Here is a 26002-nt window from a genome sequence, read left to right on the forward strand (position 1 = left end):
GCTCCTTGGTGGAAACAATTTCTTAGTTTTAAGGAGTACTTGTGGCACCTTAGAGACTAACAAATTTATTAGAGCATAAGCTTTCGTGAGCTACAGCATCCGATGAAGTGAGCTGTAGCTCACGAAAGCTTATGCTCTAATAAATGTGTTAGTCTCTAAGGTGCCACAAGTACTCCTTTTCTTTTTGCGAATACAGACTAACACGGCTGCTACTCTGAAACCTGTCATTAGTTTTAAGGATTAGCCTTAGCTACTCTAGAGCTGATAAATGCAGAGTTCATCTGAACTGTTACTGGCTGCCTGCTGTTGCGTAATATAGAGCCGTGTGGTTGGAATTACCAAACCCGGGGCCTGACCCCCAGCTCTGGTTTTATTAGTAGTTTTGCCAGAGTAAGAACTGCAGGGTGGTTCCCTAATTAGCTAACCAATGTTAACCTGAACGCAACCACCCTCAGAGTTTAAATTCAGACTTAAAAGCCTGGTTCCTCTTGCCTTGATGAATGTGCAAAAGAGGTAAAGGGTTGTCTTGAGGAAGATATGTTACAAAGCTAGCCTGTATCTATTATCCATTTACATTTTTTTTTTTTAAGAGTAGCCACCATTGCATTGGTCCAAGGCAAACCTGAAGCAGATCTTTAAGGAAGACCCCTGTCCTGGTCAATACAATGTGTAAACGCTCAGACCGGTCCAAATTAAGGGGCCTAATCTTGCTCCCCTGAAGTCAATTGGAGTTCTGTCACTGAAGAAGGAGAAGGAGTCGGTGCTAAATTTGTAAAGAACCTCATTTTCTCAGGCTTCTAGTCAGCTGCTCATCATTAACATTTTGGATGAGGTGAGCAACAGTTTACCGTGAAATCTTCTACTCGTCCTGTTAGTGCTGACTTGCTGTATTGCCCTCTGGACAAAGCTATTACAATTGACGGAGAGTTTGTTCCCCTCCCGCATGAGGCACTGGAAATGGAAGAAAGATTTGGCGTGATCAAAATATTATAAATAGCAAGGCTGTGTTTCATGCCATAAAACGCTGTTCCCCCCGCAGCATCAGTGACATCCCGTTAAAGGAAGGAGCACGGCATACAAATGGCGTTTGGCATTAACAGTCTTGTGCAGTGAGTTTTCCGCTGTCTGGATTCCCAGGGAAAGGAATTATAATAAGGCTTACACTGCCTTCTCTAGGTAGGGACGCACAAGCAAGCCCCTTAATTAGATACAGCGCAGCCGGCTGCATTCTGGAACACTGGAGTTTAAATATGCTGTCTTGTCTCTGAGCACCTGGCTTAAAATATATTCTGCAAATGTTTTATTCTGATTGTTTAGCAGAGTGCAGGCTGTAAGGAATCGGTCAGACAGCTTCTCCCTCTCCCTTTTCCCCAAGCTGGGCACGTGAAGATCAGAATTACAAGGGGAAATGTCAAAGTTCGAGGATGTAAAGCCTTGGTTTAACTGCTGCACCTTCAACTCTAGAGTCTAATCAGAGAGGGAAACGGTCCAATCGCCCTTTCCCTTGTGCTACCACCAATCTCTCTCAAGTCCAGGAGTGAGGCTAGCGGTGCAAATTGTTTGTTCGTGTGTAAGAGAGCTGATTAAAGCGGGTTATCTACACGGTTATCCTTATCTTCTTTCCACTGGGCTCAGTATCTTCCCTACTTCTACTGTGCCCAGGGGTATGCGCAAAGCCAACTTTCTTCCATACCGTTGGTCTGACATATAATTGATCTCATCCGTTTTATCGATATCGGGTCCGATTCTGCTCTTGCTGGAATTAATGGGAGCAGGATCGGGCCCCATATGTCATCAGAAAGTTTAAAGAACACTTAACATTTCCCATAGGGATTTGAGTAAATTTCAAGACAGGGGCCCAGCAAGAGGAACAATCGCTCCGGGTGAGGAAAAATATATCGCTTAAACATGTCTTTAAATGAGTCTCTCTCCCCCGTCCTTTTCATCTGGATTCTCAGAAATCCCTGAAACCTTTAACGCCACAAATCATCCACATGGGTTGAAGGAACTTGTTCTCCCATCTACATGGTTATGTACAGTCGAAGCCCGGTCACAGGCGTCTGCTTTGCTCTTCTCCAAAAACTCCGATCTTCTCCAGGAGCAAAGCTGGTTCTGGAAGGGCAAGAAATAATTTAACTTTCAAACAGGCCCGCCACTTTTATGAAATATAGCTGGTCAAACTAAAGTGCATTATACAGAAACGGTGATATTTCATCGTCTGCTGCTGGCTTTCATAACTCCGTCTCTGTTTAAGCGCATGCATTGCATGTGTACACCCAGAGCGATCGTTTACAAGCTTTACAGCAAACTGGATAACTGCAAACCCAAATGAGTGTTCTCCCTCCCCAACTGTGGTTGGTTTGGCTGGGTGGGTTGTTTGCTCTAACCTTATACACTCGCTGTCCCTAGCCTTAGTTTTTAGCCGCAATGCTATGCCTGGATTTCACATCCATTATTTATTCTTCTTGTGTTGCAGCGCTCCCAAGATTGAAAAAACAAGTTTGGAAATCCCTGACTTTACTTTGCAGGAGCTTCTGCCTCACAAGAGCCATGGAGCACCTATGCTATGGTGAAAACCTGTTCTATTTAACAGAGCACTTAGCCAGTGAATGTGCTGGAAGAGGTATGAGGCTTTCTCTTCTCAAAATAAAAGCTGGGTGGGATAGAACCTAGAATACAATCCCAGACTAACCGACCAGACTTCCCAGACAGAGCGTGACCAGGGAAAAAGAAAAGGAGGACTTGTAGCACCTTAGAGACTAACAAATTTATTTGAGCATAAGCTTTCCTGAGTTCACTATCCCATCTGCAAGGGCCTGCCTGCTCCTGCTGGTTGAAGTCAGTGAGAGTTTTTTGCTATTGATTTAAATAGGATCTGCACCTGTTCCCCCTCCCCCTCCCCCACCCATGTATGAGGCTTTTCTGCTCTGTTTGCACATAGACTTGAACAGATCGAACCGGCGGATTGTGCATTTTTTTACAGGGTTCCCATCATAAACCCGTCGGCTGGCACCTGGCTGAAGCAGTGACATTCCTCCAACAGGCCGATTGATCTCAGTTCTATGTCGTGGGGTTCCGCAGCAGATGACAAAGCGGCGCTCTCTGTATGACACACGTGTTTCTCCCTGTGGTTAAGTGTACTGACCACTCTGCTTCCGCCCTGTTTGAGACCCCGAATCCCAGAGAACACAGCCAGGGAACTGAGAAAAGTGGGGAGGGCTTGCACTGGGATTTTGCATTATTCCTTAGAACTTAATTGTACTTTGATTTTAAAACATGAACAAGCATTCTCTATGAGGATCAGGCGACCGGCCTTTAAAACCAACCCCAGCGCTCCGAAGAACCCTGCTGCTCCCTTTCAATCAACGGTCGGGTCAGGGCAGAGGCATCTTTGCTCCTAACTGCCTTTGACTCCTAGGGCTACTTTCCTTTTATTCTTCCAGTGCAGCACGCCTGCGCACAGTGTGCTGGTCCCATTCCTGGCAAGCGGCTTGTAAGATGAGTGAAGAAGCAGCTGGGGGGGGGGGGGAGAGAGAGAGAGAGAGGGAAGCTCTGACATTGAAAATAGCTCACTTTGACAGAAGCAAGCCAGAGAGACAACCCTGAATCTATGTCAGGGGCTGCTTACCTGCAAGGTGTGCAAAGATGATGGCCATGAACGCCAAGCAGCCTTTCACTATGCACCCTGCCCTGCAGGAGCCCAAGTACTCCAGCTTGCATTCCAGTTCAGAGGCGATGCGCAGAGTTTGCCTTCCAGCCCCGCAGGTATGTAGATTAAGCATAATTACTGCTTTAAGGCACATTTTTTGACAGGCACTTGCTTAATGTTTTTTTCATGTCGCCAGAACAATCGCATATCTCTGAACCTCTCTCTCTCTCTCTCTCTCTCTCTCCCCCTTCTCTCTCTCTCTCACTCTTGTCTCTGAGCCACATGTCTATTCAAGCAAAGCTGCTGCCTTCATATTAATTTTTATGACCTGAGCTTTGAGGAGGAATCTCTGTGCTTGGAAATGTTTTTTAATCCTGAGTTGACAGTATTCCCCACTGACTCCAATATGCGCATTCTTGCTTGCAGCTCCAGGGCAATATATTTGGAAGCTTTGATGAGACTCTGCTGGCCCGCGCTGAAGCTCTGGCGGCTGTGGATATTGTCTCCCACGGCAAGAGCCATCCATTCAAGCCAGACGCGACCTACCATACCATGAGCAGTGTCCCATGCACGTCTACCTCCTCCACAGCGCCCATCTCGCATCCGTCGGCCCTAACCTCGCATCCCCACCACTCAGTGCACCCGGGGTTGGATGGAGACCTCCTGGACCACATCTCCCCAACGCTGACCGTGAGCGGCATGGGGGCCCCCGACCACACGGTGATGTCGGCTCAGATTCACCCGCACCACCTGGGCGCCATGGGGCACCTGCACCAAGCCATGGGCATGGGCCATCCGCACCCGGTCTCGGCTCACAACGGCATGTCCTGCATCAGCGACGTGGAGTCGGATCCCAGGGAGCTGGAGGCTTTCGCCGAGAGGTTCAAGCAGAGGCGGATCAAGCTGGGGGTGACCCAGGCAGATGTAGGGGCGGCTCTGGCCAACCTCAAGATCCCCGGCGTGGGCTCGCTCAGCCAAAGCACCATCTGCCGGTTCGAGTCTCTCACCCTGTCCCACAACAACATGATCGCCCTGAAGCCTGTGCTCCAAGCCTGGCTGGAGGAGGCTGAGGCTGCCTACAGGGAGAAGAACACCAAGCCGGACCTGTTCAGTGGCAGCGAGAGGAAGCGCAAGCGGACCTCCATCGCCGCCCCGGAGAAGCGCTCCTTGGAAGCCTATTTTGCCATCCAGCCCAGACCCTCTTCGGAGAAGATCGCAGCCATAGCGGAGAAACTGGACCTGAAAAAGAACGTGGTGCGGGTTTGGTTCTGCAACCAGAGACAGAAACAGAAACGCATGAAGTACTCCGCCGTGCATTGACTCGGCCAAGGGTAGGGGTGGGACGGGGTGGGCGGCTGGCTCTTCTAAGCCTGGACTTTTATATATTTTATTCAAATAAAGAGCAGGGATCTCCGTGAGGACTCGCACTCAAACCGACCGACCAACAAAGCCATTAACTTCCCCATCACGCTGATTATTCCCCCCTCCCCCTTTTCTTGTCCTGTCTTCTTGAAAACAAAACAAAACCAAGTTTCTCCTGGTTGCTCCTCGGCTGAGATTCACTTTTGTTGTGTCTGTTGTGCACTAGAATATAAACCGCGTGTCACTTTTGGAAGAGTTGGAAGCTGAGAGGTACTGGAGAGGTGGGAAAATTGTCTTGTTTCTAACACGGTTGCAATAAAAAAAAAAAGATAGATTTAAGGGGAAGGGGATGGAGAGGGGAAATGCCCTTGAGCTGAAACCAGAGGATACATATTTATTAAGATTTGTGAATTATATTTAAAAAGAAAAAGGCTATTTTCAGAATGTCATGATTATACCCGGAAGTCAAATTCTACTTAGCTTTTTGTGTGAGTCTGTATCTCATCGCCTTGTAGGACCGGAACGCCTGGTAGAGGGACCAATCTTAACCTGAGATACGTGAACAATTGTTTTATACTCCAAAACTTTGGTGAAGAAAAGCAAATCAACCTATTTTTACTCAGCGAAATACTCTGGCTGCTCTTAGTGTGAATTTTTCTTTCCCCCTAACACACACACGCGCACACACACACAACTATCTCCAACTAGATTCCAGGTGTATTGCCCAGATTTTTTTAATTCACCTTTAAAACAAGTTCTCTTATTTAGTTGACTTTTTTTGACAAGAGATTAAATTGTGGAAAGAAGTGATATTCTTGCATTGGTCTGAACACAGTTTTACGTCTCTCAGCTCCATAGATTCCCACCACAGACTTGTACAGTGCACTCACTTGGGTTTGCAGCCTCAGCACTGGGACTGTATCAACGTAGAGACTTGGCGGAATTAACAGTAGCTCTGTAACTTCATGGGCTTGTCTGCGATCACTTCAACAACGTCTCCCCTCGATGTTCGTTTTCTTTTTTTTCCCATTCTTTTTTTTTTTTAATCCAAGGAATTTTTTTCCGTTTTAATTAAAGACTGTATCTGAATTTTGTAATCAACAAAGTTGGTAAGGGTTCTTGTAACACATTCGTGGTTCAGTATTTGCAATGAGCTTTCTCCCTCCCACACCCATATGTTTCATATTTTAATTATCTCATAGTTTATGTGCTTGTATGTGGTTTATTCATTCATTCATTCATTCATTCCTCGGGATAAATCCTGAAACGTTGTTTTTCCTTGGATTAACTTCTGAAATAAATGCTTTATTTTTCAACCCGAATGGAGAATTTTCTTTTCAGAGATGAAGGCAGGTCGGATGAAGCGGAACAGAATATTATAAAATGTGCAGTAATAATAAACTTTAAACAGTGCTTTTCCACTGGAGAATGGAAAGGGATTTTTAAATCGTAATGAATCATCCTTCCCAGTTAACCTGTTATCTTTTTCTTGTATTATTATGACTGTTTCTATAAGCTGTAAAGTTTCAGAGTAGCAGCCGTGTTAGTCTGTATTCGCAAAAAGAAAAGGAGTACTTGTGGCACCTTAAGGTACTTGTGCCACAAGTACTCCTTTTCTTTTTACAAGCTGTAAAGTTTCACCTCCTTGTTTGACTTTTCCATGTATTGATTTACCTCCGCATTTTCCCCCAAGGCGGTCATAATTTCTCTATGCCAGAAAATGTATTATTTTTCATCTATAAAATGTAAATGTCCAGATTCCGACAGATTCCTACTATGCGTAGATCGCGTTATGTTTATTCACTAATTCCTAGGCTACATATAATTCAAATTAGGAATAAAACTAATTCCCCTTTGCAAAACACATGCCCCAAGTTTAGTTAAGTTTTGGAAGCGACGGGGATTCATTCTTCTCATCCAGACAGTTACAGGAAGAATTTCATTCTCTAAAATTTAATTTTAAAAAATCGCTCAGCCAGCTCTCTGAAAGCTTCATTTCCAATGCTGTTCATAAATAAAAAAACCCCTTTTTTCTTTTAAATCCCAGAAGCACCTTAACGATTAAAAATTAATGATCGAAGCCAAAGTATCTTCTGAATATTTCACGGTAGCATTTCAATGAGTGTCAAACATCAAACCTTAGATCAGGGAATCTCTCTCTTTCACCCCCCCCCCACCTTTGGGAAAGCACCTTACAAATCCATCCTTTTAATTTTAGAGCTTTTAAGAAACTAGAATGCTAAACATCCCAGAACATTCCTAGTTCTATTTCTCACTAATCAGCCCCAATGATTTTTTTCCCCAATCAAATTTCCTTTAATAATAAATGTCCTTATGCCATTACATTATATTGTGGGTTTTGAAAATTTAAAATAAGGGTGATGCAATATTAATTGACTATCGTAGTATAAAAAGGGCAAAAGCAATTCAGGCTGCCTCCTTTCACTACTGTCCACTAGGATTTCAGTAGATACTCTATAAGGGCATGGCTGGATTTGTTAAATCCAGGTAAGATATATTTTTCTCAATCCTTAAAATCCTATTAACGTCACCTATTATATTTATTTGTGGGTTTGTTTGTTTTACAGCCAAGATATCAAGATCAACAAAAACAAGAAGCTGTAGTTGGTGGTGGTTGTTTTTTTAAGTTATTTTTTGGAGTTTCAGATAGAGAAATTATTTCCTAAATGTGAGGTTAAAATATGCGCTCTAATAAATTAGCCAGAAGCGTTGTTCTGGAATCAAGGTAGACGGTATTTCTATGCCAGGTCAAATATTTTTGATCCAATAAACATCTAACAAATACACCAACCAGATGCTAGAAAAACGAAAACACCAATTCAATTTAAAAGGTGATTGGAGAATGCACCAGCTTCTTATTTTCCTCTTTTCCTAGCTTATATGATTTTTATCCCTCCCGATACAACTCTGAACTGAGAACATTTCTTAAGCCCTCAAAGTGCTGTTTCCTTCCTTCGGGCTTTAGCAGCAAGGCGTTCTGGATTTCAGAACTGGACAGATCGTGGCGGCTGCTAAATGCTTTTGTTTGATATAGGGAACTTTCTCCAAGTTTTTCCCCGGATCCCACTTTCAGAAGAGATGCCTTCTTAAAAAACAAAACAAAAAAACCCCTCTTTTAGCACCGCATCTTTTATTTATAAAAATGGCTAATTTATTTTATTATTTTATCAGCTGCCTGGTTTGGAAAGTGCTGTCAATGGCTCCCTGCTCTTAGTCACAAACTGTCTGAGGCAAGATTTAATCCTTTTGGAGCAAATGTACTAATGTTGCCCTGAAGGACCTGGGGGCAGAGAAGGCTAGATCTTCTATGGCCTCCTAACAGAGGAATGGTAGCAAACCGTCCGCTTGTCTCTAACACCAGAACGAGCGGAGCGTAGATTTGCTGTGAGCTTGTTTTTGGTTGCCATCTCTCTCAACTCGGGCTAGGATATTTGGGCAAGAAAGCTTATGCTCTAATAAATTTGTTAGTCTCTAAGGTGCCACAAGTCCTCCTTTTCTTCTTGCGAATACAGACTAACACGGCTGCTACTATGAAACTTGGGCAAGAAAGTCACTTTGCTCTGTTGCCAGCAAAGGCAGAGCTCAGAAGGAGAGGCTGCTGGTGGAAAGTTAAAATTTGAAGAGCCCAGACCCTTTTGGTTGACAGCAGTGGCCAAAGGAAAGAAGTGTGTAATCTGTGGGAGAGTGAATAATCTCTCTGCGGGTAGGATACGTGTGTGCGATCTCTGTGCGTGTGTGCTTACGGGGTTTATTTACAGACAGCTGAAGTTTAGGGGGCTAGATTTGTTTGGTTCTGAGACCTGCGAAATCTGTCGCCTATGTCTCTCCCTTTGGAGCGAAATTCAGAGTGCCAGGGCTTGGCTGGGGATAGCTGGACGCTAGCGAGTTTTAGGGGAACCCCCCCCCCCCGTCTCAAAGAGCCCACTGCTGGGTACTGCGAGGGGCAGGGCCTTTGCCCCACTCTGTGGCCACGTCGCCCCCTCTCCCCAAACCAAGCGCCCCCCCCCGCTCATTAACAATGACTCGGTTACACTTTCTTTCCCCGAGCTGGCCCCTGGAGCCGGCGCTCCTGCGGCCCAACGACTTGGGCTGCAGAGGAAGGCGAGAAAACGCGCTAGTCCGGCCCGAGCAGCAGCCAGGCAAAGACGCTGGCGCTTCTGCTTCCCCTCCCCGCTCGGGAGCCCCCTAACGGCACAGGAAGCCCAGAAGGGGGCTGCCCGGTCCGCGGAGACCGACGGAGGAGAGGCTGGGAGCCTTCCCCTGGCCCGCGCTGGCGTTAGAGGCAAACCCCGCGTTTTTAGCGCCTTTGCAAATGTTTCCGTTTGATGGATAACCAGCCGCTGGGACTGCGCCTGGGAGCTGCGCAGGAGGTTGGCAGAGCTGCGGGGGCTCAAGGGAGGGGGTGGAGCGCTCTTTCACCCTCACCTCCAAAGGAACGAACGTCGATTTATTTTTTTTTTTGGGGGGGGGGGTGTTTGCAAATGCCCGGACGTTTGCTTTTGATAGCGGGCACCCCCTGCCCCAGCCTGCGCCATCGCCTGCAGGGCGCTCGCGCTGCCCCCACGCGCCGGGGCCTTTCGAACCTTGGGCCGGGCATAACGTTCCCCCCGCGCGCACCCGCCTGAGGCGAACGGAAAATGTCCGAGTAGGGGGTTTAAGCCAGGCTGGGAAGAGGCGGGTCGGTGCAAACAACCGGCGGGGGAGCAGTCCGGGCCGATCCCGCTCCCCGTGAAATCGACGCGAAACTCGCGTGGGCGTGGACTGCGGTGGGAGCTGAGCAAAGCCCCTTGTTTCCTCGGGGGGAAGAAGAGGAAGCAGCTGACCTGAGTTCCCAGGCTCCGGAGCTGTTCCTAAGAGGGGCCTGCAGGCCACGTTCCCCTCCTGTTTCACCCCCGCGCGCATTTTCCTCCTTCCTTGCCCGCTGCCTGGAGCGGCCCCGCAACCTGCAATTTACCCCTCCCCCGATACGATTCGCGGCGAACTGGCCTTGGGAAGGGTTCTGGCTACGGGCCTGGGCGACTAGCCCCCACATCCCCATCGTGCATCGCACCCTCGCTCCTCTACAACAAAGGGGCTGGCTGGTGTAGCCCGATGGTGCTTCTTAGCTGCTCACCTCCTAAGCAGAGCTAGTCAGCGTCCACCCCCTCATCAATCAGGGCTGACTCTTATATGCACTCAATCGCTACCAAACCCAAACTAATTGCATCAATTCCTCTAGGCCATTTTGCGCTGTAGTGGTGCTTGGGAGCTGATCAATTAGTCATTAGGCTGCTCCATTAGCTGAGCTTTAAACTCGCTAATCTAAGTGTCTTGTGCCCATTTCCTTGTCATTGAATGAATAAAAAAATACAATTATTAGCATGAGGGACAGAAAAATGATGTGAAGCCAGGGTTGTTACAGCCAATATGAAAGTGGTACACTCTGTCCTCTTAGCATGGACTTTTCCAAGTCTCTCAGCTCTATCTGGATCTTTGTTTAGAAGATTATAGCAAATGTAGAAAGAAAAGGAGTACTTGTGGCACCTTAGAGACTAACAAATTTTCTCTAAGGTGCCACAAGTACTCCTTTTCTTTTTGCGAATACAGACTAACACGGCTGCTACTCTGAAACTAGCAAATGCAGCTTTCTCTTATCCAAAGGAAAATATCGGTGTGTGTGAGCATCAGGCTCTGAAGCTGCTAGGTTAGGCAGACGTACCTTACCAATTAGTCAATGTATATGATCCTAACAGAAATGTATCACCTGAAAGCTACCAATGCAGGTGTAATTTCTCAGCCTCATTGAAGTCAATGGCAAAATTCAGTAGGTCCAGGATTTTCCCCCTGATGCTAGATTCTGACATCCATGGTTCTTAAGTTCCTTTTGAAATCCATCCTAAATCCCCCTTTAGTTCTAAATAGGACATAGAACATTTTCAACAACACTTTGTGTCAACATTTTCTGTTTCATTGAAGTTGGAACATTGACAAAGTTTTTTATGGGAAGGTTTCTGAAATCCAGGATGAACTCTCTGGTCACAAGAGAGAGAGAGAGCAAGAGCGAGAAAGAGACTTGAATAAATATCCTGACATTTTCCATCAGAAAAATGGATGTTTCTACCACAATTCCATTTCATAAAAATGGTCAAAAGGTTTGGTCTTCATTCCAGTAAGGAACAAAGACAAATTCTGAAACATCAGAAATTGTCCCAAAATGGAATTGTTCTCCAGGCAGCTCTAGTTCTAGGGTGTGCCTTGCTAAAGCCCAACTAAAGCTCAGTTACCAGATGAAGAATATTTTGTGATTACATTCACCTAAGGAAAGGAACTTTTTAAATGGGAGAGTAAAATATTTTTATTTTCATTCTCATTATGGTAAAGGGTGGAAAAATAGGCTGGGTTTGCAGGCTTGTTTTTTTCCTGGACCAGTCCAATTTTGTGGCAATTTGTATTAGTCCCTTAGAGCTCTGATTACAAATAAACTACAATATATGGGCCTTATGGTGATTTCACTGAAGCCAGTGGCAAAATGCTCTTTGACGTCAGTGGGAATAGGATCAGGGCCTATGTTTGTTGCTTAGGAAAGAGGGAGAAAAGGTGAATAGTTTTCTCTTGATGTAAACAAAATGTAGCACCACATGAATATAAAACTACCACAAACCAATACCTTAGGGATGGCTTTTGCATTGATGGATACCAGAGACTGATAGCACTAGTTAGAATCAAGTGTATTGGGCTGGATTCTGATCCCACACACACGTATACACACCATCAAGTAACTCCACTGAAGCCAATAGTGTTACAGATGTGTACTAGGTCTGAAAATGACTCCAATAGTGCAATAGAAAAAGTGCTGTGGGTCACACTCAGATGTGTAAATCAGCTGTAGCTGAAAGAAAACTCAGGCCCAATGTACAAAGGTTCTGTGTATAGTTCTTCCACATTGCTCTGTTAATGCACTTTGAGTGTGACTCACAGCACGTTTTCTATTGCACTATTGGGGTCATTTTCAGACCATAAGCAAATACAGCTCTTTTAAAGTTAAATCTGTACCTGCTTATGCCAGGCCTAAATTTGGGCTTCTGAGAATAGACAGTCATCATTATTTTATTATTAACTGTGTTGAATTGTGCCAGGTCATACAATGTTTTTTGTGATGTGGACATACTGGGCCAAATTCCTCCCTGATACAACTCTGCTGCCTTCTTGCAATGCATCACACGTGAATCATGGTATCCATTATCTGATTGCAAAAATTTTTAAGGTCCTGTTTGTTCAAAAACATTTAAATACTTAACTATATAAAAATAATGATTCAGGCTTGGCACTCCAACAAAATTGGAGTCAAATCAGAGGAGCAATGTGATTTTTTTTTCACCTGTAGTGAGAAATTGCTTACATAACCCTGTAGATTGCTGGTGCTGGATTTAAAGATCTGTTTTTATGACATTGGGAATATAATTCCAATGGCACGGCAGGGATTAATATGTCATTTCATGGAATTTTTTTATTTTTGGGTTCTCTAGTGCTGGGGAAAGGATACAGGCTGACAGTCCTGGGAACTGAAGTCCTATTTTTGCAGAACAAATGTAAGACTGGTAGAAACTATCCCATCAGTGTCTCCCTCAATCTGAACCTTGATGGGCTATCTCTCAGGATGAAGGCAGTTCAGTGCCTCTTTTTTAAGGAGTGACAGTTGTGTCTGTGGTGCATGTGTGTGATGTGAACACTAATGCTAGGAACTAGGCTGATTCCTCAAATTTATTTCACGTAGAACGCCAAACAATTATCTGATGATTATTCCTGTCAGCCACTACTGATTTAGGTTGGATTCAAACTAGCAAACTAAAGGTGAAAGGGTTACTACCAAGCCTATAAACCATCCTATTCCCTAATAAATGGTTAGTTATAAAGGCCTGGTCCTAATTTCATTGAAGTATAATGGCAGGATCAGGCCTACCTGTGTAATCTAAACAGGATTTATGTAGGATGTAGGACTTGTGCACCTTTTTTATTTTAGATTTTTTCTTAAAAATGAGTCACATAAACCCTTTGCTTTTTTATCATCAAAGCTGCCTATGGAAGTGTGGAGAGCAGGATTACTTGGAACACAGCTTGGTACACCAAATGCAGAGAGCTGACTAATTTTTTTTATTTCATCCCTGCTGTGTTGTGCCCTCCCTATGCACCCACTCCAGACCCAGACGTGTCAGCACAAGATATTAAAAATGGGAATCTAACTAAAACTTCAGTTTTACTCTACCTGCGAACTTGCTTAACATACTCCATGAACAGGCTCACCTGTGAGATAAAAGTCTCAGTGGTGGACAATCACTTCTCCAGATGGTGAGATGATGTTCTGTCTTAGAACCTTACAATATTCACTTTAATTGTTCTTTAAACATGGTTGAATGGATGAGCAGCTGGGCTGCTGTTTGTTCTCTGTACCAAAGATGTGAAATATACAAGACTCATCTGTTTGAGACATTGCAAAGCTCCAAATTCCTTCATTAAATCCAGAGGAGAAGTAAGTTTTATACTGAACTGATCTTCTAACTGTTGGTGCTGATTATTTGATATCATTTGTGAATTGATTTAGGGCCTATTTAAAGTGAGGGACCAATAGTATTGGCTAGCGGAGGCACAATGCTGGCAGGTGTCACGGGAATATTTCCTTCAGTGCTCTGACTAATATGTTGCAGTTCTGTCCTGCAACACCCCATTCTTATTCCACTTCTGGAATGGGAAACATATTTTTGTAGTCTGCCTCAATCCTGAACTGTCGCTCTCCTAATATTCCAGATACACTTGGGGCAATGCACTTCAGTCTTTCTCACCATCAACACAAGCTAGTTCAGTTCTGAGCTTCCTGTGAATTGTGTATAATACTGTATCCTTGTAACCTGCAATGTGTTTAAGGGAAGTTTGGCATGAGACTCACCTAACTCCTTTCATCTCTGTGACTGAATCAGGGTTGAATCCATAAGTGAAATGTTGTTCCCATTGAAGTCAATGGCAAAACTCCCAATAATTTCAAAGAGGCCAAGATTTCACCCCAGGTCTCTTTAGACAAAAGGCCAGACCCTGATCTGCTCTCAGTAGTTTGAACTATCAATGGGCTGTCATTATCTGCTATTTTATACATATTTTTCCTATTTAAATTTTTGTTTTCCTACAGAGAAAGAACTTTCAAGAACCAGCAAAGTAAACATGTCAAAACTCCAAATTCTAAAGAGCTAGCCCATCTGGGCAGAGCAACAAGATTACAATCAAGAATGATGCAGAGAAGGTAACTGGCAAACTACAACTAAAGTAAATAAAATGTTACCCTCTGATGCTGCAAAGTCTTAGGCACACAGAGTGAGTGAATAGTCCTATGGGTTGCAGTGCAAAAGTTATTCACGTGCAGAAGTCCTTGCACGATCAGGGCCTTAGGTTTGTTCATTAATGTTTCACAGGGCTGAACTGAGCCTGTGAGTCAAACTACTCTTGTCCCTTGGGGCTTCCATGTTTCTGGTGTTAAGAGGTTATTGTTCCTAGGTATTTTTTTTTAAATAAATGTAACCTCCTATAGTCCTGCTTTAAGATCAAGTATTACATTAAATAGACTTGGACTTGCAGTAGGAGATGATTATATTTCTTTAAACCTTGGAGACCAAATGAGAATTATGTAGAGATGATATGACACAGAATTTTTCACACTTTGTAGCCACGTAATGAAAGCTAAGACCAAACTGGGACTCCATGATGCAACCGTAAAAAGCCCCGTATGAACAGGAGCCAAGGGCAACTTTCAGACTTGAGAACCTCTGCAACGAGTCAGATCTGCTACACTTTAGTATTGGTAATGTGATGTTGTTACACCATGGCTGTGAAATTATATTATCTTCTGCATCGTGAGGAGATAACGCTTGTATGACAATGTACTTCCACCGTAAGTTACTACAGCAATATAGCAAAAAGGCATTCACACCTTCCTAGAACCTGATCTTTTAAATTTAAGTCTAGTCTACACTGGGCTTTTTAATTTAAATCTAGTCTACACTGGGCTTCTAGCACCCTCCTCCTTTCCCCCTTCCACACTGTGGCTCTCTGGGCCAAATTTACCTCTGGTGTAATTCCATTGAAATTCCTGGGGGGAAGTCCATGGCAAAGCTTCCATTGACTTCAGTGGAGCCAGGAAATTCACCCAGGGTTTTTAACAGGGTACCATGTTGTATGAGATCTATACTGTCACTGGCATATAGGGTTTCTCTTGCTCTCAATAGTAGCTGGGTGGATTTTTATGGAAGGAAGAGAGTCTGTAGTTGGTGATGTCTTCCAGGACACTGTCTCAGATGTGATCTGAGTTCAGGCTGTGGCAGCAAATGCAGAGGTCTGATATTCTTTGCCTATTCTGAGGAAACCACGTTCACATCACTTGGAGCTAGGCATTTAGAAGGACAGGGGAAGTGACCCTTTAGTTCCTTGCAAGGCAGTATTAATATTACAATACCCAGAAGCTGCTCCTTAGGCACTAGATCCTTTAAGGTTATGACTAGCTCAGATGAGACGTAACATGTCCTTAACTCCCATCAGTCTCATCTTGAGAATCTTGAGGCGTTCAGTACTTTGTAATATTGGGCTCCAATATGTTTAGTCTTTCATATACTGGAGGGGTTGGGCTGGGTCAGGTATTACCCATGTTCAGCTGTTCTGTGGAATGATCCTGTAATAATTGATTTCTTTAAAAGAAAACCCCACCCCCATTTCTGGCTGTGATCATTATGGGAAAAGGAGTTCCCATTTAATGATTGCGGTGGGCGAGGGAGTAGGGAAGGAGCAATCCAACCTGGGCTGGGAAGGGGAAAGCTCAATAAAGTGCATGCTGCACTGAAAGAGATTTGGCAAGACAGGTCCCTTTACATGATTTCTGAACCACTAACAATTGATTTTTTTTCCCATTCTGTGCTTGTTCCCTAATATCCTGCTCTCCGTCTCTCGGGGACTGCACACAGGAGATGAAAGAAAAGAAAACCAAACAAGCCATTGGCGGCGCTCACTCAATTGATTTTTACACAAAATTTGCCTTCATGCACGAAGGATGGAAAAATGATCCCATTAATAATGAATAACAAAAACAAATGCAGGGAGGAAATCAATAGAAGCACATTTGATATCATAGGGAGATGAGAAGGGGATGGAAAAAAAAACCCTATAAGACCAAACCTAGCAACACAGAGATGCATAATGCAGGGGCTGTGTGCTTGGGGGATGGCTGCCTCTCTGTGTTACACCTGTCAGGGATATACCTGAGGGAAGCTGGTGTGCAGCAGAAAGTGCTGAACACCTCCCCAGCCCGCGTGACATTTATACTTTATGCCAGGCAGTTCTGCAGACCCAATGAGAGATGGAGTAACGGTTTGAAAAGCAAAAATAGCCTAAATCTGCCTCTGAAACACTAACTCAACTCTTCTGATGGTTGAAAACATCCAGTTAACTTTCTTTTGTTTTCATTTTCCCTGGGTGCTTCTGTGCTTCCTGGTTTCATCCCTGACTGAAAGTGAACACATACAAGAAAGGATAGGCCTTGTATGCACGCACAAGGTGTACCCCTTTAACCATACCAGTACAGTTAAAGGGGTATAATCCCCTGAGGATGGATGCAGTTAAACCAATATAAATCTACTTATGCTGGTATAACTTATTCCTCTATAGGAAGAGGAATAAGCTATACTGGAATAAGGCACCTCTGTATTGGTATAATTGCATCCTCAATAGGGGTATTTCAATAAAAAAAAATCACACCCCTAACCATAATAGTTATATTGGTACAAAAAATGTATATAGCCTTTCCCATATTCTATTTCTGGCCCAGCTGGAAATATCATGATTGGGCTGATTTTCATGAAGTTTCTAGCCTGATTTCCAGGTTTGCATGAACAGTGACGTCAGTGAGGCCAGCATTTGGCCCAGGAGAAGCTCTAGAGTGTTACCAAGCTTAGCTGAGTTGCTCCACCTACAGCTCATTTGAAGCAGTCAGGGAGGACGTTTTGGAATCTGTAGATTCAGCAACTGTCTGAGGGAACTGACCAGCCCTGGGATGTGGTGGTTACTATGTATGTTGGCACGCTTGGCAAAACCCATTGGGCAAAACTAAACTCTAATTAATTCAAGATTTCAATTAATAAATGAATAATAAAAATGCATATCTTAAAGCTGATTCAAGTTTTTTTTCTCTTAGAAAATTTATATTTTTAATTAAAAAAGAAATCTGGAAACTTTAAATGGGTTTTGTCACAAAATCTTCAGTTTTCAGTAGATTTTGAAGAAAAAAAAGTTCAGTTTTCTGATGAAAAATCTTTTTTTTTTCATTTGTATGAAAAAAGATATTTTCCTTGAAAATTTTTATTTAGTTGAAAATCTAATTTTCTGTCAATGAAAATTGTCTGTTGAAACTTTTGTGTCAGCCCTAGAATACATTATTTTTGGCCTGTAAATGTGAAAGCAAGAATCATTATTCCCATATAAAGGACAGAGAAGCTGAGGTGCAAATAGGTCAACGGTTTCCCAAGGTCACACAGACAGTTAATGACCAGCTGGGATTAGTAGACCACAGGTACCAATTTAATGGTGCCAATTTCTAATCCAATATTCAATCAACTAGATTTACCATTGGTCTCAGTGAATGGGATTATAATATACACAGCAGTTGGCCCAAACAGCTCAGTTTCAGATTAAAAGAATGGTTTTAAGACCAAGCATAGAAATAAAAAGGTTGTGGTGTTGGGCTTAAAATACAACAGCACTGAGTTCCTAGGGGTTAACAGGAAATTACCAGTATTTTCCTTAGCCTTATGCCAACCTGAGTATGGGTTAGGAGTAGTGAATTAATGCCAATAGTAAAGGTTTGGGACTATTAATGGTTATAGTTCTAATCAGGGCTCTGATGTTTACTCAATGTGTATCCTTAGAGGAATCGCTGGGTATAAACTACATACTTGAAAATTAGATGCTGAATCTGAGCTGACTTTTCTGGGGGAAAGTCATAAAACTCCCAACCCAACCCCTTCATACTGAAACTGTTTTCATTGGACTGGTCTGGCTGAATAAGGGAATCTGAGTCTGGCGGTATGGTGCTGTGGTGACCTGAATGTAGAATGAGGGGTATGGCATCACCTGAAATTTAAGACAGTCCCATAGCCCTACTCATCTCCATGTTTTTTTGCATACTGCGTATATCCAGTGTTTCATCTTGTTTTGAAAATATTCTCTTTTCCCTTTCCTCCAGCCTTTGCTCTTGCCTGCAAAAATGTACATTTTAAACTAGTGTAACTGAAACACTCGATGGGCCAAATTTTCAAACCAGGGTCCCAAAATACCAGGCAGAGCGCATCCATTGCCCTTGCAAATCCTGCATGTAACGTAGCAAACCACCACATATTCATAGTCATATTCACCACATATTGGTCTTACTAAGTCTGAATTACAGGTCGGCATTTTGTGAGTGCACTGGAGGTAGATGTGCAGAAAGTCCAGATCCAGTGAAGTTCGAGTGCACATCAGGAGGAGGCAAGATTTTGGGAGCTCACACAAGGGACTGGAGCTCAGATCTGCACGCACTCCTTGTCTGTGTGCAACATGAGAGTATGCAAAGGGCGGGGGAGGGGCAGAGCCTGTGAATCCCACAGCTACTTCCTCAGCTGCTGCAGGGGGCCATACAAGTATACAGACAGATACTTTTCCCATGGAGCAGGAGTACAAAGACTGTGGAGGCTACTCCAGCCTGGGGTGAGATTAGCAACATAGACTGGAGCCATTGCTGCTCCAAAGCCTTGGGAAGAGGATTTCTGCTTCCTTGTGCCAAAGGAAGTCACCAGTGCCCAGGACAGTTACTCAGGCAGGGCTTGAGGCAGAGAATTTACCCCTCAATGGACGTCTCTCAAATAATAACAACTATCATCCCTCTTTTCTAGGGCAACTGTCCTGGTGTAATGAGCTGCTAAGCCTGAAAAATGAAGATCTATGCTGGAAAGCCTGGCAGACCCTAAAATGCAGCATTGCAAGGCATGGGAATGTAATAACGTAAGCTCATCCCTAATAAAACCAACTTAACAGTTAGCTACACAAGGGAAAATGGGACTTTCTTTTCATGCCACCTGTTGTTTCAACTTAATCAGTCTGGGGATACTGAGTACATTTTGCCATAGGCTTCATTTGGGCATTCAGAGCAAACAGCACAGAGATACAATGAGAGCCGTACAGAAATGCACTGAGTCAAAAAGGAAATATTCTACTACACTGGTATAAAGTGGAAGGAATTTATTTCAGTCATGCACCTTCACTGGCTATTTCCAACTAACTACATTGGAAAGAAAGGAAGTGGATTTCTCCTTTGACGGCAGTAGCTGGGGTTACTTCACCTGGACAGTGTTAGATACAAATTTGTTCCTTCAGCAAAGCAAAGATTTGGGTTTTGTTCTGTAAAGCAAATTTAGAACTATGTACTGTGTGAGAGTGCTTATAAAATTCTTTTCTATTTTATGGGGGGAAGCAATATGCCAAAGGAGATGAAAAGATTTGATTATTTTTTAAATGAATGGAGCATTTTAAAGCAGCAATAATGCTACATAATCTAGACTGACTATTAAAAATGTTATTGACATAGTCTAAAATTTTCCAACCTGGGTGACTAAAGTGAATCCTTCTAAGTCTATAGTTGCACTTCAAAATAAAAGTGGCTTGATTTTCAAAGGTACTGAGTACTGGTCTTTCCTTATTGACATGAACTGGATGTACGGATGCTCAGCAGAGCTCATAATCAGACCACTTATATTTAGTGCATATGGATTTAGCAGGCCAGCTTTAAGGCCCAGGTTGGAAAATGTTAGCTTCAGTGCACTGTCAAAGTTTACAACAAACAAATACTTTGAATTCTCTCTCATCTGAATATTTACCTCCCTTCTCTGACAGATGTTGTGAGGGTTAATTAATTAAAGTTTGTAGAGTGTTTCCAGGAGGCAAAAGTAAGAATAACAATGATGCCAATAATTAACAAACTATAGAGCTCTTTGCGGAGTCGAAATATTGGACCAGCATTAATGAATGTGTCCCTATAACATCACTGGGAAGTAGGAAAATGCTAAAGCCTCCTCATACAGATGGGAAAACTGACACAGAGGGTTGATGTGACTGGTCCAAGGCTGCACAGTGGTAGAACCAGGATTAGAACTCCAGAATTCTAAGGGCTTGAACTCCAGCTCTGGGACCCCTTCTTTAAACCATCCATGCTGCCTTAAATACGTGCCTTCTAAGGGCTAGTCTATGCAGGAAGATAGCCTGGAATAGGTATTCCACATTAGCGCCTCCTGTGGACACTCTCGTTTTGCATTAAGAGTGGACTAATCTAAGCCACATAAAGTGTGGCTGTTAGTGTGGAATAAAAGTGTCCACATGGAGAGTTACTGTGGAATAGCTATTGCACTCTTTCACAACCTGGCTTATTTCACAATAGCTTCTCTTTGTAGACACGCTATAAATAATAAATACTACTATTAGTTTATTATCTTGAGGTGCCCATTGGAAAACGGAGAGCTGATCCAATAGCTCGTGGATCCATGTTTGGAAACGGTTGTTGTGTTCCAGGTGATAAAGAAGCAAATGGCCATGAAGCCTTCCAGTCTAAGCACCTGAGAGAAATCCAGAGCCAGGCATTTCCTCCAGGAGGTAAGCTAAAGGTCTTCACCTCTCTCACTGCCTGATTTGTAACCCAAACTCATGGTTGAGCATGATCCTTAATGTAGGTTATTATTTATAAATTGTTGAGGAGTGCAATATCTCTCCATTTACTGACTGTCATAACAAAAGAGCTGGGAGATAAACCAAGTCATCAACTACCAAAAGAACACAGCATTTGGACAGTGCAAAGGCACTAAACAATTCAGCATCTATTTAAAAATATAATGTTTTGTAATTTCAACAGAACCGCCTGGGTCTGGCTTCACATAACTCAGAATGTATATGCTTGCAGGTGAGCACCTCTGTTCTGGAGAGAGGGGAGCAGGGAGTGGATGGGAAGGCCAATCACACTGTCAGCATTTACTAGGATTTCAATCTTGCATGAGTTAGGTGAACTAAATGCAAAAGGAGCAGCAAGGCTGGTGGGTTTACTGGAAGACTTTTGATTTTTCTTCTTCATGTTTACAGCATGAGAGTTTTGTAAGTTTACATGTGTCCCCGTTTACACGTGTATAACACGTCTTTGAGCACTAAAGTTAACAAAAGGGTTACCTGAGTAAGGAATACCGTGCTAGGCAGCAAGATTTGGGGGCCAGGTCCTCAGCCTTGTGTGTCATTCTGGCAGGGAGCTGAGAATCTCCGGTTGTGAGTGGGGAGAGCATAGAACATCAGTGTACTGTGTGTGTTATGGGTGTACCCTCAGAGGCTGTTACTAGCTGGCTTAAGTTAGAATAGTTCAAATGCTCTGGCAGCCCCTAAATTCTGGGAACAGAAAAGGTATTGTGCAGCCACATTGGATCCTTTGCCAAGCATGGTGGGCCAGATTTAAGAATTGGGTCCTGTAATGCTTAGACAAAGGGGAAAAATAAAGGATTTAGAGCCATTGCAATGTGAGGTTTAAATTGATATTGTATATGATATTACAGTGCTCAAGACATGTATCCATTTGATTTCACTGGGTGATACTGGAGTCAGATGCTGTCCAGCTGTGACATGAGAGATTCTGAGAAATAACAATAAAGCTACTGAATGCATCCGATGAAGTGAGCTGTAGCTGTAGCTCACATAAATTTGGTAGTCTCTAAGGTGCCACAAGTACCCCTTTTCTTTTTAGTAAAGTTATAGCAGTTTTTCTGAAGGAGGGGGAAAAGACTGACTTACACTGTGGAAGAACATGGTCTTAGTAAAGATATAGATTGAGTACTGAAGAATAGAGACTAGAACTCAGCAGTTTGAGAAGTTCTGTTCAGATAGGTGCTGAAAAGTCTGATGCACACACGAAAAATAACTGTCCTATTCTGAACATCTCAGAAAAAATCAATCTCTGGTATAACTCTCTTGTTACCCCAGGTATTAATTTGACCCTGGGGGACGAAGTCAGCCTGCCTGGCCCAGCCATGGGTGTCTAATTTCAGTGAAGACATACCCTCTGGGTCAAATCTGTAGAGTAGATCACAGTAGGAGCATCTGTTGTGCTGGTACAACTCTGCATTTGTCTGTGCAAATGAGCATTTGCACATATGCAATGGATCTTTGTCTAAGTGCTTGTTTGCATGCCTAATTGCCCAATTTGCATGCAAAAAAGTGGTGCTTTGCAGTACAGCAGGAGCATACACATATTATAAGTGCACCTGTTGATCTTGATTTGAAAGTCCATAGATGCCTCGTGCACACTAGCCCCACTGCCAAAATGTGTACCGCAGGGGTCTGGATGGACAGGAGGAAGAACAGTCCTGTGTCTTGGTGAGGTGCTAGAAGCTGAGCATGGCCTAGGCTGAAACTCTCTTTTGAGACCCTCACATAAAACCACTTCCTTACAGCTTCCCACCATTTTACTGCAGTTGGTTTTAGCTGCCCTCACCATTGCTTCTTAATGTCACTTCTGAAGAGCCAGGGGAGTAAATCATGGGGCTGAGGGAAGATGGGAGAAAAAAGCTGGTACCAGCAGCACATGCTCAGGGTCAGGCTTTCAATAAAACATCTGTTCCCTGGGAATCACCTGAAGCTATGATCCACATGAAAACACAAAAGGCAAGTGAAAACTGATAAGACACTAATATATTTGGGCTTCCCTGAGTTATGTGTTCTAAAAAGAAAAGATAAGAAAGCGGATTGTAGATGTTCCTGCCTTTCAAATGCACAGAGCCATAAGTAGAAACTGCAGTATTTATGGGAGACAGAAGAACATCCCTTTCATCTCTGGCATTTGAAATTTTCTTTTCGAGTTACCTGTGGGACAATGGTACACAGAGCTCGCCTGCATACACTGCATAATTCAAACAACAGAAACTACATTAAAAAATGTTGTGCTTAGAAATCAAACCCACTAGAACAAGCCAAGAAATACTTTAGAGTGAAAGACCTAAGCAACTACTGGATGCACAGCAAAGGAACTTCCAAGTGAAAATCCCATTGTGCCTAGGCACTCATGATGGGATTCAGAATGACAAATTCCTGACATACTTTTGGGATGTCACCTGGCTTATATCTCCCTTGAACCCAGTATAGATACCCCATCCTCTTTGCTTCATGTAAACAGCATCCTCCTTTGTATGTGATATAGGCTCAGGGCTTAATTTTAGATTCATAGATTCATAGATTCATAGATACTAAGGTCAGAAGGGACCATTCTGATCATCTAGTCCGACCTCCTGCACAGCGCAGGCCACAGAATCTCACCCACCCACTCCTATGAAAAACCTCACCCATATCTGAGCTATTGAAGTCCTTAAATCATGGTTCAAAGACTTCAAGGAGCAGAGAAGCCTCCCTCAAGTCAACCATGCCCCATGCTACAGAGGAAGGCGAAAAACCTCCAGGGCCTCTCCAATCTGCCCTGGAGGAAAATTCCTTCCCTACCCCAAATATGGCAATCAGCTAAACCCTGAGCATATGGGCAAGATTCACCAGCCAGATACCCAGGAAAGAATTTTCTATAGTAACTCAGATCCCATCCATCTAATATCCCATCTCAGGGGATTTGGCCTATTTACCCTGAATATTTAAAGATCAATTACTTACCAAAATCCCATTATCCCATCATACCATCTCCTCCATAAACTTATCGAGTAGAATCTTAAAGCCAGATTGATCTTTTGCCCCCACTGCTTCCCTTGGAAGGCTATTCCAAAACTTCACTCCTCTGATGGTTAAAAACCTTCGTCTGATTTCAAGTCTAAACTTCCTGGTGGCCAGTTTATACCCATTTGTTCTTGTGTCCACATTGGTGCTGAGCTGAAATAATTCCTCTCCCTCTCCTGTATTTATCCCTCTGATATATTTATAGAGAGCAATCATATCTCCCCTCAACCTTCTTTTAGTTAGGCTAAACAAGCCAAGCTCTTTAAGTCTCCTTTCATAAGACAAGTTTTCCATTCCTCGGATCATCCTAGTAGCCCTTCTCTGTACCTGCTCCAGTTTGAATTCATCCTTTTTAAACATGGGAGACCAGAACTGCACACAGTATTCTAGGTGAGGTCTCACCAGTGCCTTGTATAACGGTACTAAAACCTCCTTATCCCTACTGGAAATGCCTCTCCTGATGCATCCCAAAACCGCATTAGCTTTTTTCACAGCAATATCACATTGGCAGCTCGTAGTCATCCTATGATCAACCAATACTCCAAGGTCCTTCTCCTCTTCCGTTACTTCTAATTGATGCGTCCCCAACTTATAGCTAAAATTCTTGTTATTAATCCCTAAATGCATAACCTTACACTTCTCACTATTAAATTTCATCCTATTACTATTACTCCAGTTTACAAGGTAATCCAGATCCTCCTGTATAATATCCCGATCCTTCTCCGAATTGGCAATACCTCCCAGCTTTGTATCATCTGCAAACTTTATTAGCACACTCCCACTTTTTGTGCCAAGGTCAGTAATAAAAAGATTAAATAAGATTGGTCCCAAAACCGATCCCTGAGGAACTCCACTGGTAACCTCCCTCCAACCTGACAGTTCGCCTTTCAGTAGGACCCATTGCAGTCTCCCCTTTAACCAATTCCTTATCCACCTTTAGATGTTCATATTGATCCCCATCTTCTCCAATTTAACTAATAATTCCCCATGTGGCACGGTATCAAATGCCTTACTGAAATCTAGGTAAATTAGATCCACTGCATTTCCTTTATCTAAAAAATCTGTTACTTTTTCAAAAAAGGAGATTAGGTTGGTTTGGCACGATCTACCTTTTGTAAAACCATGTTGCATTTTGTCCCATTTACCATTGACTTCAATGTCCTTAACTAATTTCTCCTTCAAAATTTTTTCCAGGACCTTGCATACTACAGATGTCAAACTAACTGGCCTGTAGTTACCCGGGTCACTTTTTTTTCCTTTCTTAAAAATAGGAACTATATTAGCAATTCTCCAATCATTCGGTACTATTCCTGAGTTTACAGATTCATTAAAAATTCTTGCTAATGGGCTTGCAATTTCAGGTGCCAATTCCTTTAATATTCTTGGATGAAGATTATCTGGGCCCCCTGATTTAGTCCCATTAAGATGTTTCAGTTTCGCTTCTACCTCTGATATGGTAATATCTACCTCTATATCCTCCTTCCCATTTGTCATGCTACCATTATCCCCAAGATCCTCTTTAGCCTTATTAAAGACTGAGGCAAAGTATTTGTTTAGATATTGGGCCATGCCTAGATTATCTTTAACCTCCACTCCATCCTCAGTGTTAAGCGGCCCCACTTCTTCCTTTTTAGTTTTCTTCTTATTTATATGGCTATAGAACCTTTTGCTATTGGTTTTAATTCCCTTTGCAAGGTCCAACTCTACTCGACTTTTAGCCTGTCTCACTTGATCCCTACATGTTCTGACCTCAATTAGGTAGCTTTCCTTGCTGATCCCTCCCATCTTTCACTCCCTGTATGCTTTCTGCTTCTTCTTAATCACCTCTCTAAGATGCTTGCTCATCCAGCTTGGTCTACAACTCCTTCCTATGAATTTTTTCCCCTTTCTTGGGATACAGGCTTCCGATAGCTTCTGCAGTTTTGATTTAAAGTAATCCCAGGCCTCCTCTACCTTTAGATCCATAAGTTCTTCAGTCCAATCCACTTCCCTAACTAATTTCCTTAATTTTTGAAAGTCAGCCCTTTTGAAATCAAAAACCCTAGTTGCAGATTTATTTTTGTTAATCCTTCCATTTAGTTTGAACTGAATTAGCTCATGATCACTTGAGCCAAGATTGTCCCCTACAACCATTTCTTCTATGAGGTCCTTGCTACTCACCAAAATTAAATCTAAAATGGCATCCCCTCTAGT

At 43.1% G+C, this 26002-nt stretch overlaps 1 protein-coding gene and 1 long non-coding RNA gene across 2 annotated transcripts; both read left to right on the forward strand.

The window, feature by feature from the left end:
• Positions 1–1039: 1039 nt before the first annotated feature.
• Positions 1040–6327, forward strand: POU4F3 (POU class 4 homeobox 3). The gene is made up of 4 exons (XM_038413932.2): positions 1040–1176; positions 2477–2623; positions 2984–3765; positions 4076–6327. The coding sequence occupies exons 3-4, from the start codon at positions 3646–3648 to the stop codon at positions 4967–4969; spliced, it is 1014 nt and encodes a 337-aa protein (XP_038269860.1). The 5' UTR covers positions 1040–1176; positions 2477–2623; positions 2984–3645; the 3' UTR covers positions 4970–6327.
• A 2846-nt stretch (positions 6328–9173) lies between these two features.
• LOC122455591 lies at positions 9174–19061 on the forward strand. The gene is made up of 3 exons (XR_006273905.1): positions 9174–9402; positions 14190–14300; positions 18967–19061. It is a non-coding gene; the product is annotated as an uncharacterized LOC122455591 (long non-coding RNA).
• The last annotated feature ends 6941 nt before the right edge of the window (positions 19062–26002 follow it).

This window comes from Dermochelys coriacea, chromosome 8, assembly GCF_009764565.3.
Source record: "Dermochelys coriacea isolate rDerCor1 chromosome 8, rDerCor1.pri.v4, whole genome shotgun sequence".
Lineage (NCBI taxonomy): Eukaryota > Metazoa > Chordata > Testudines > Dermochelyidae > Dermochelys > Dermochelys coriacea.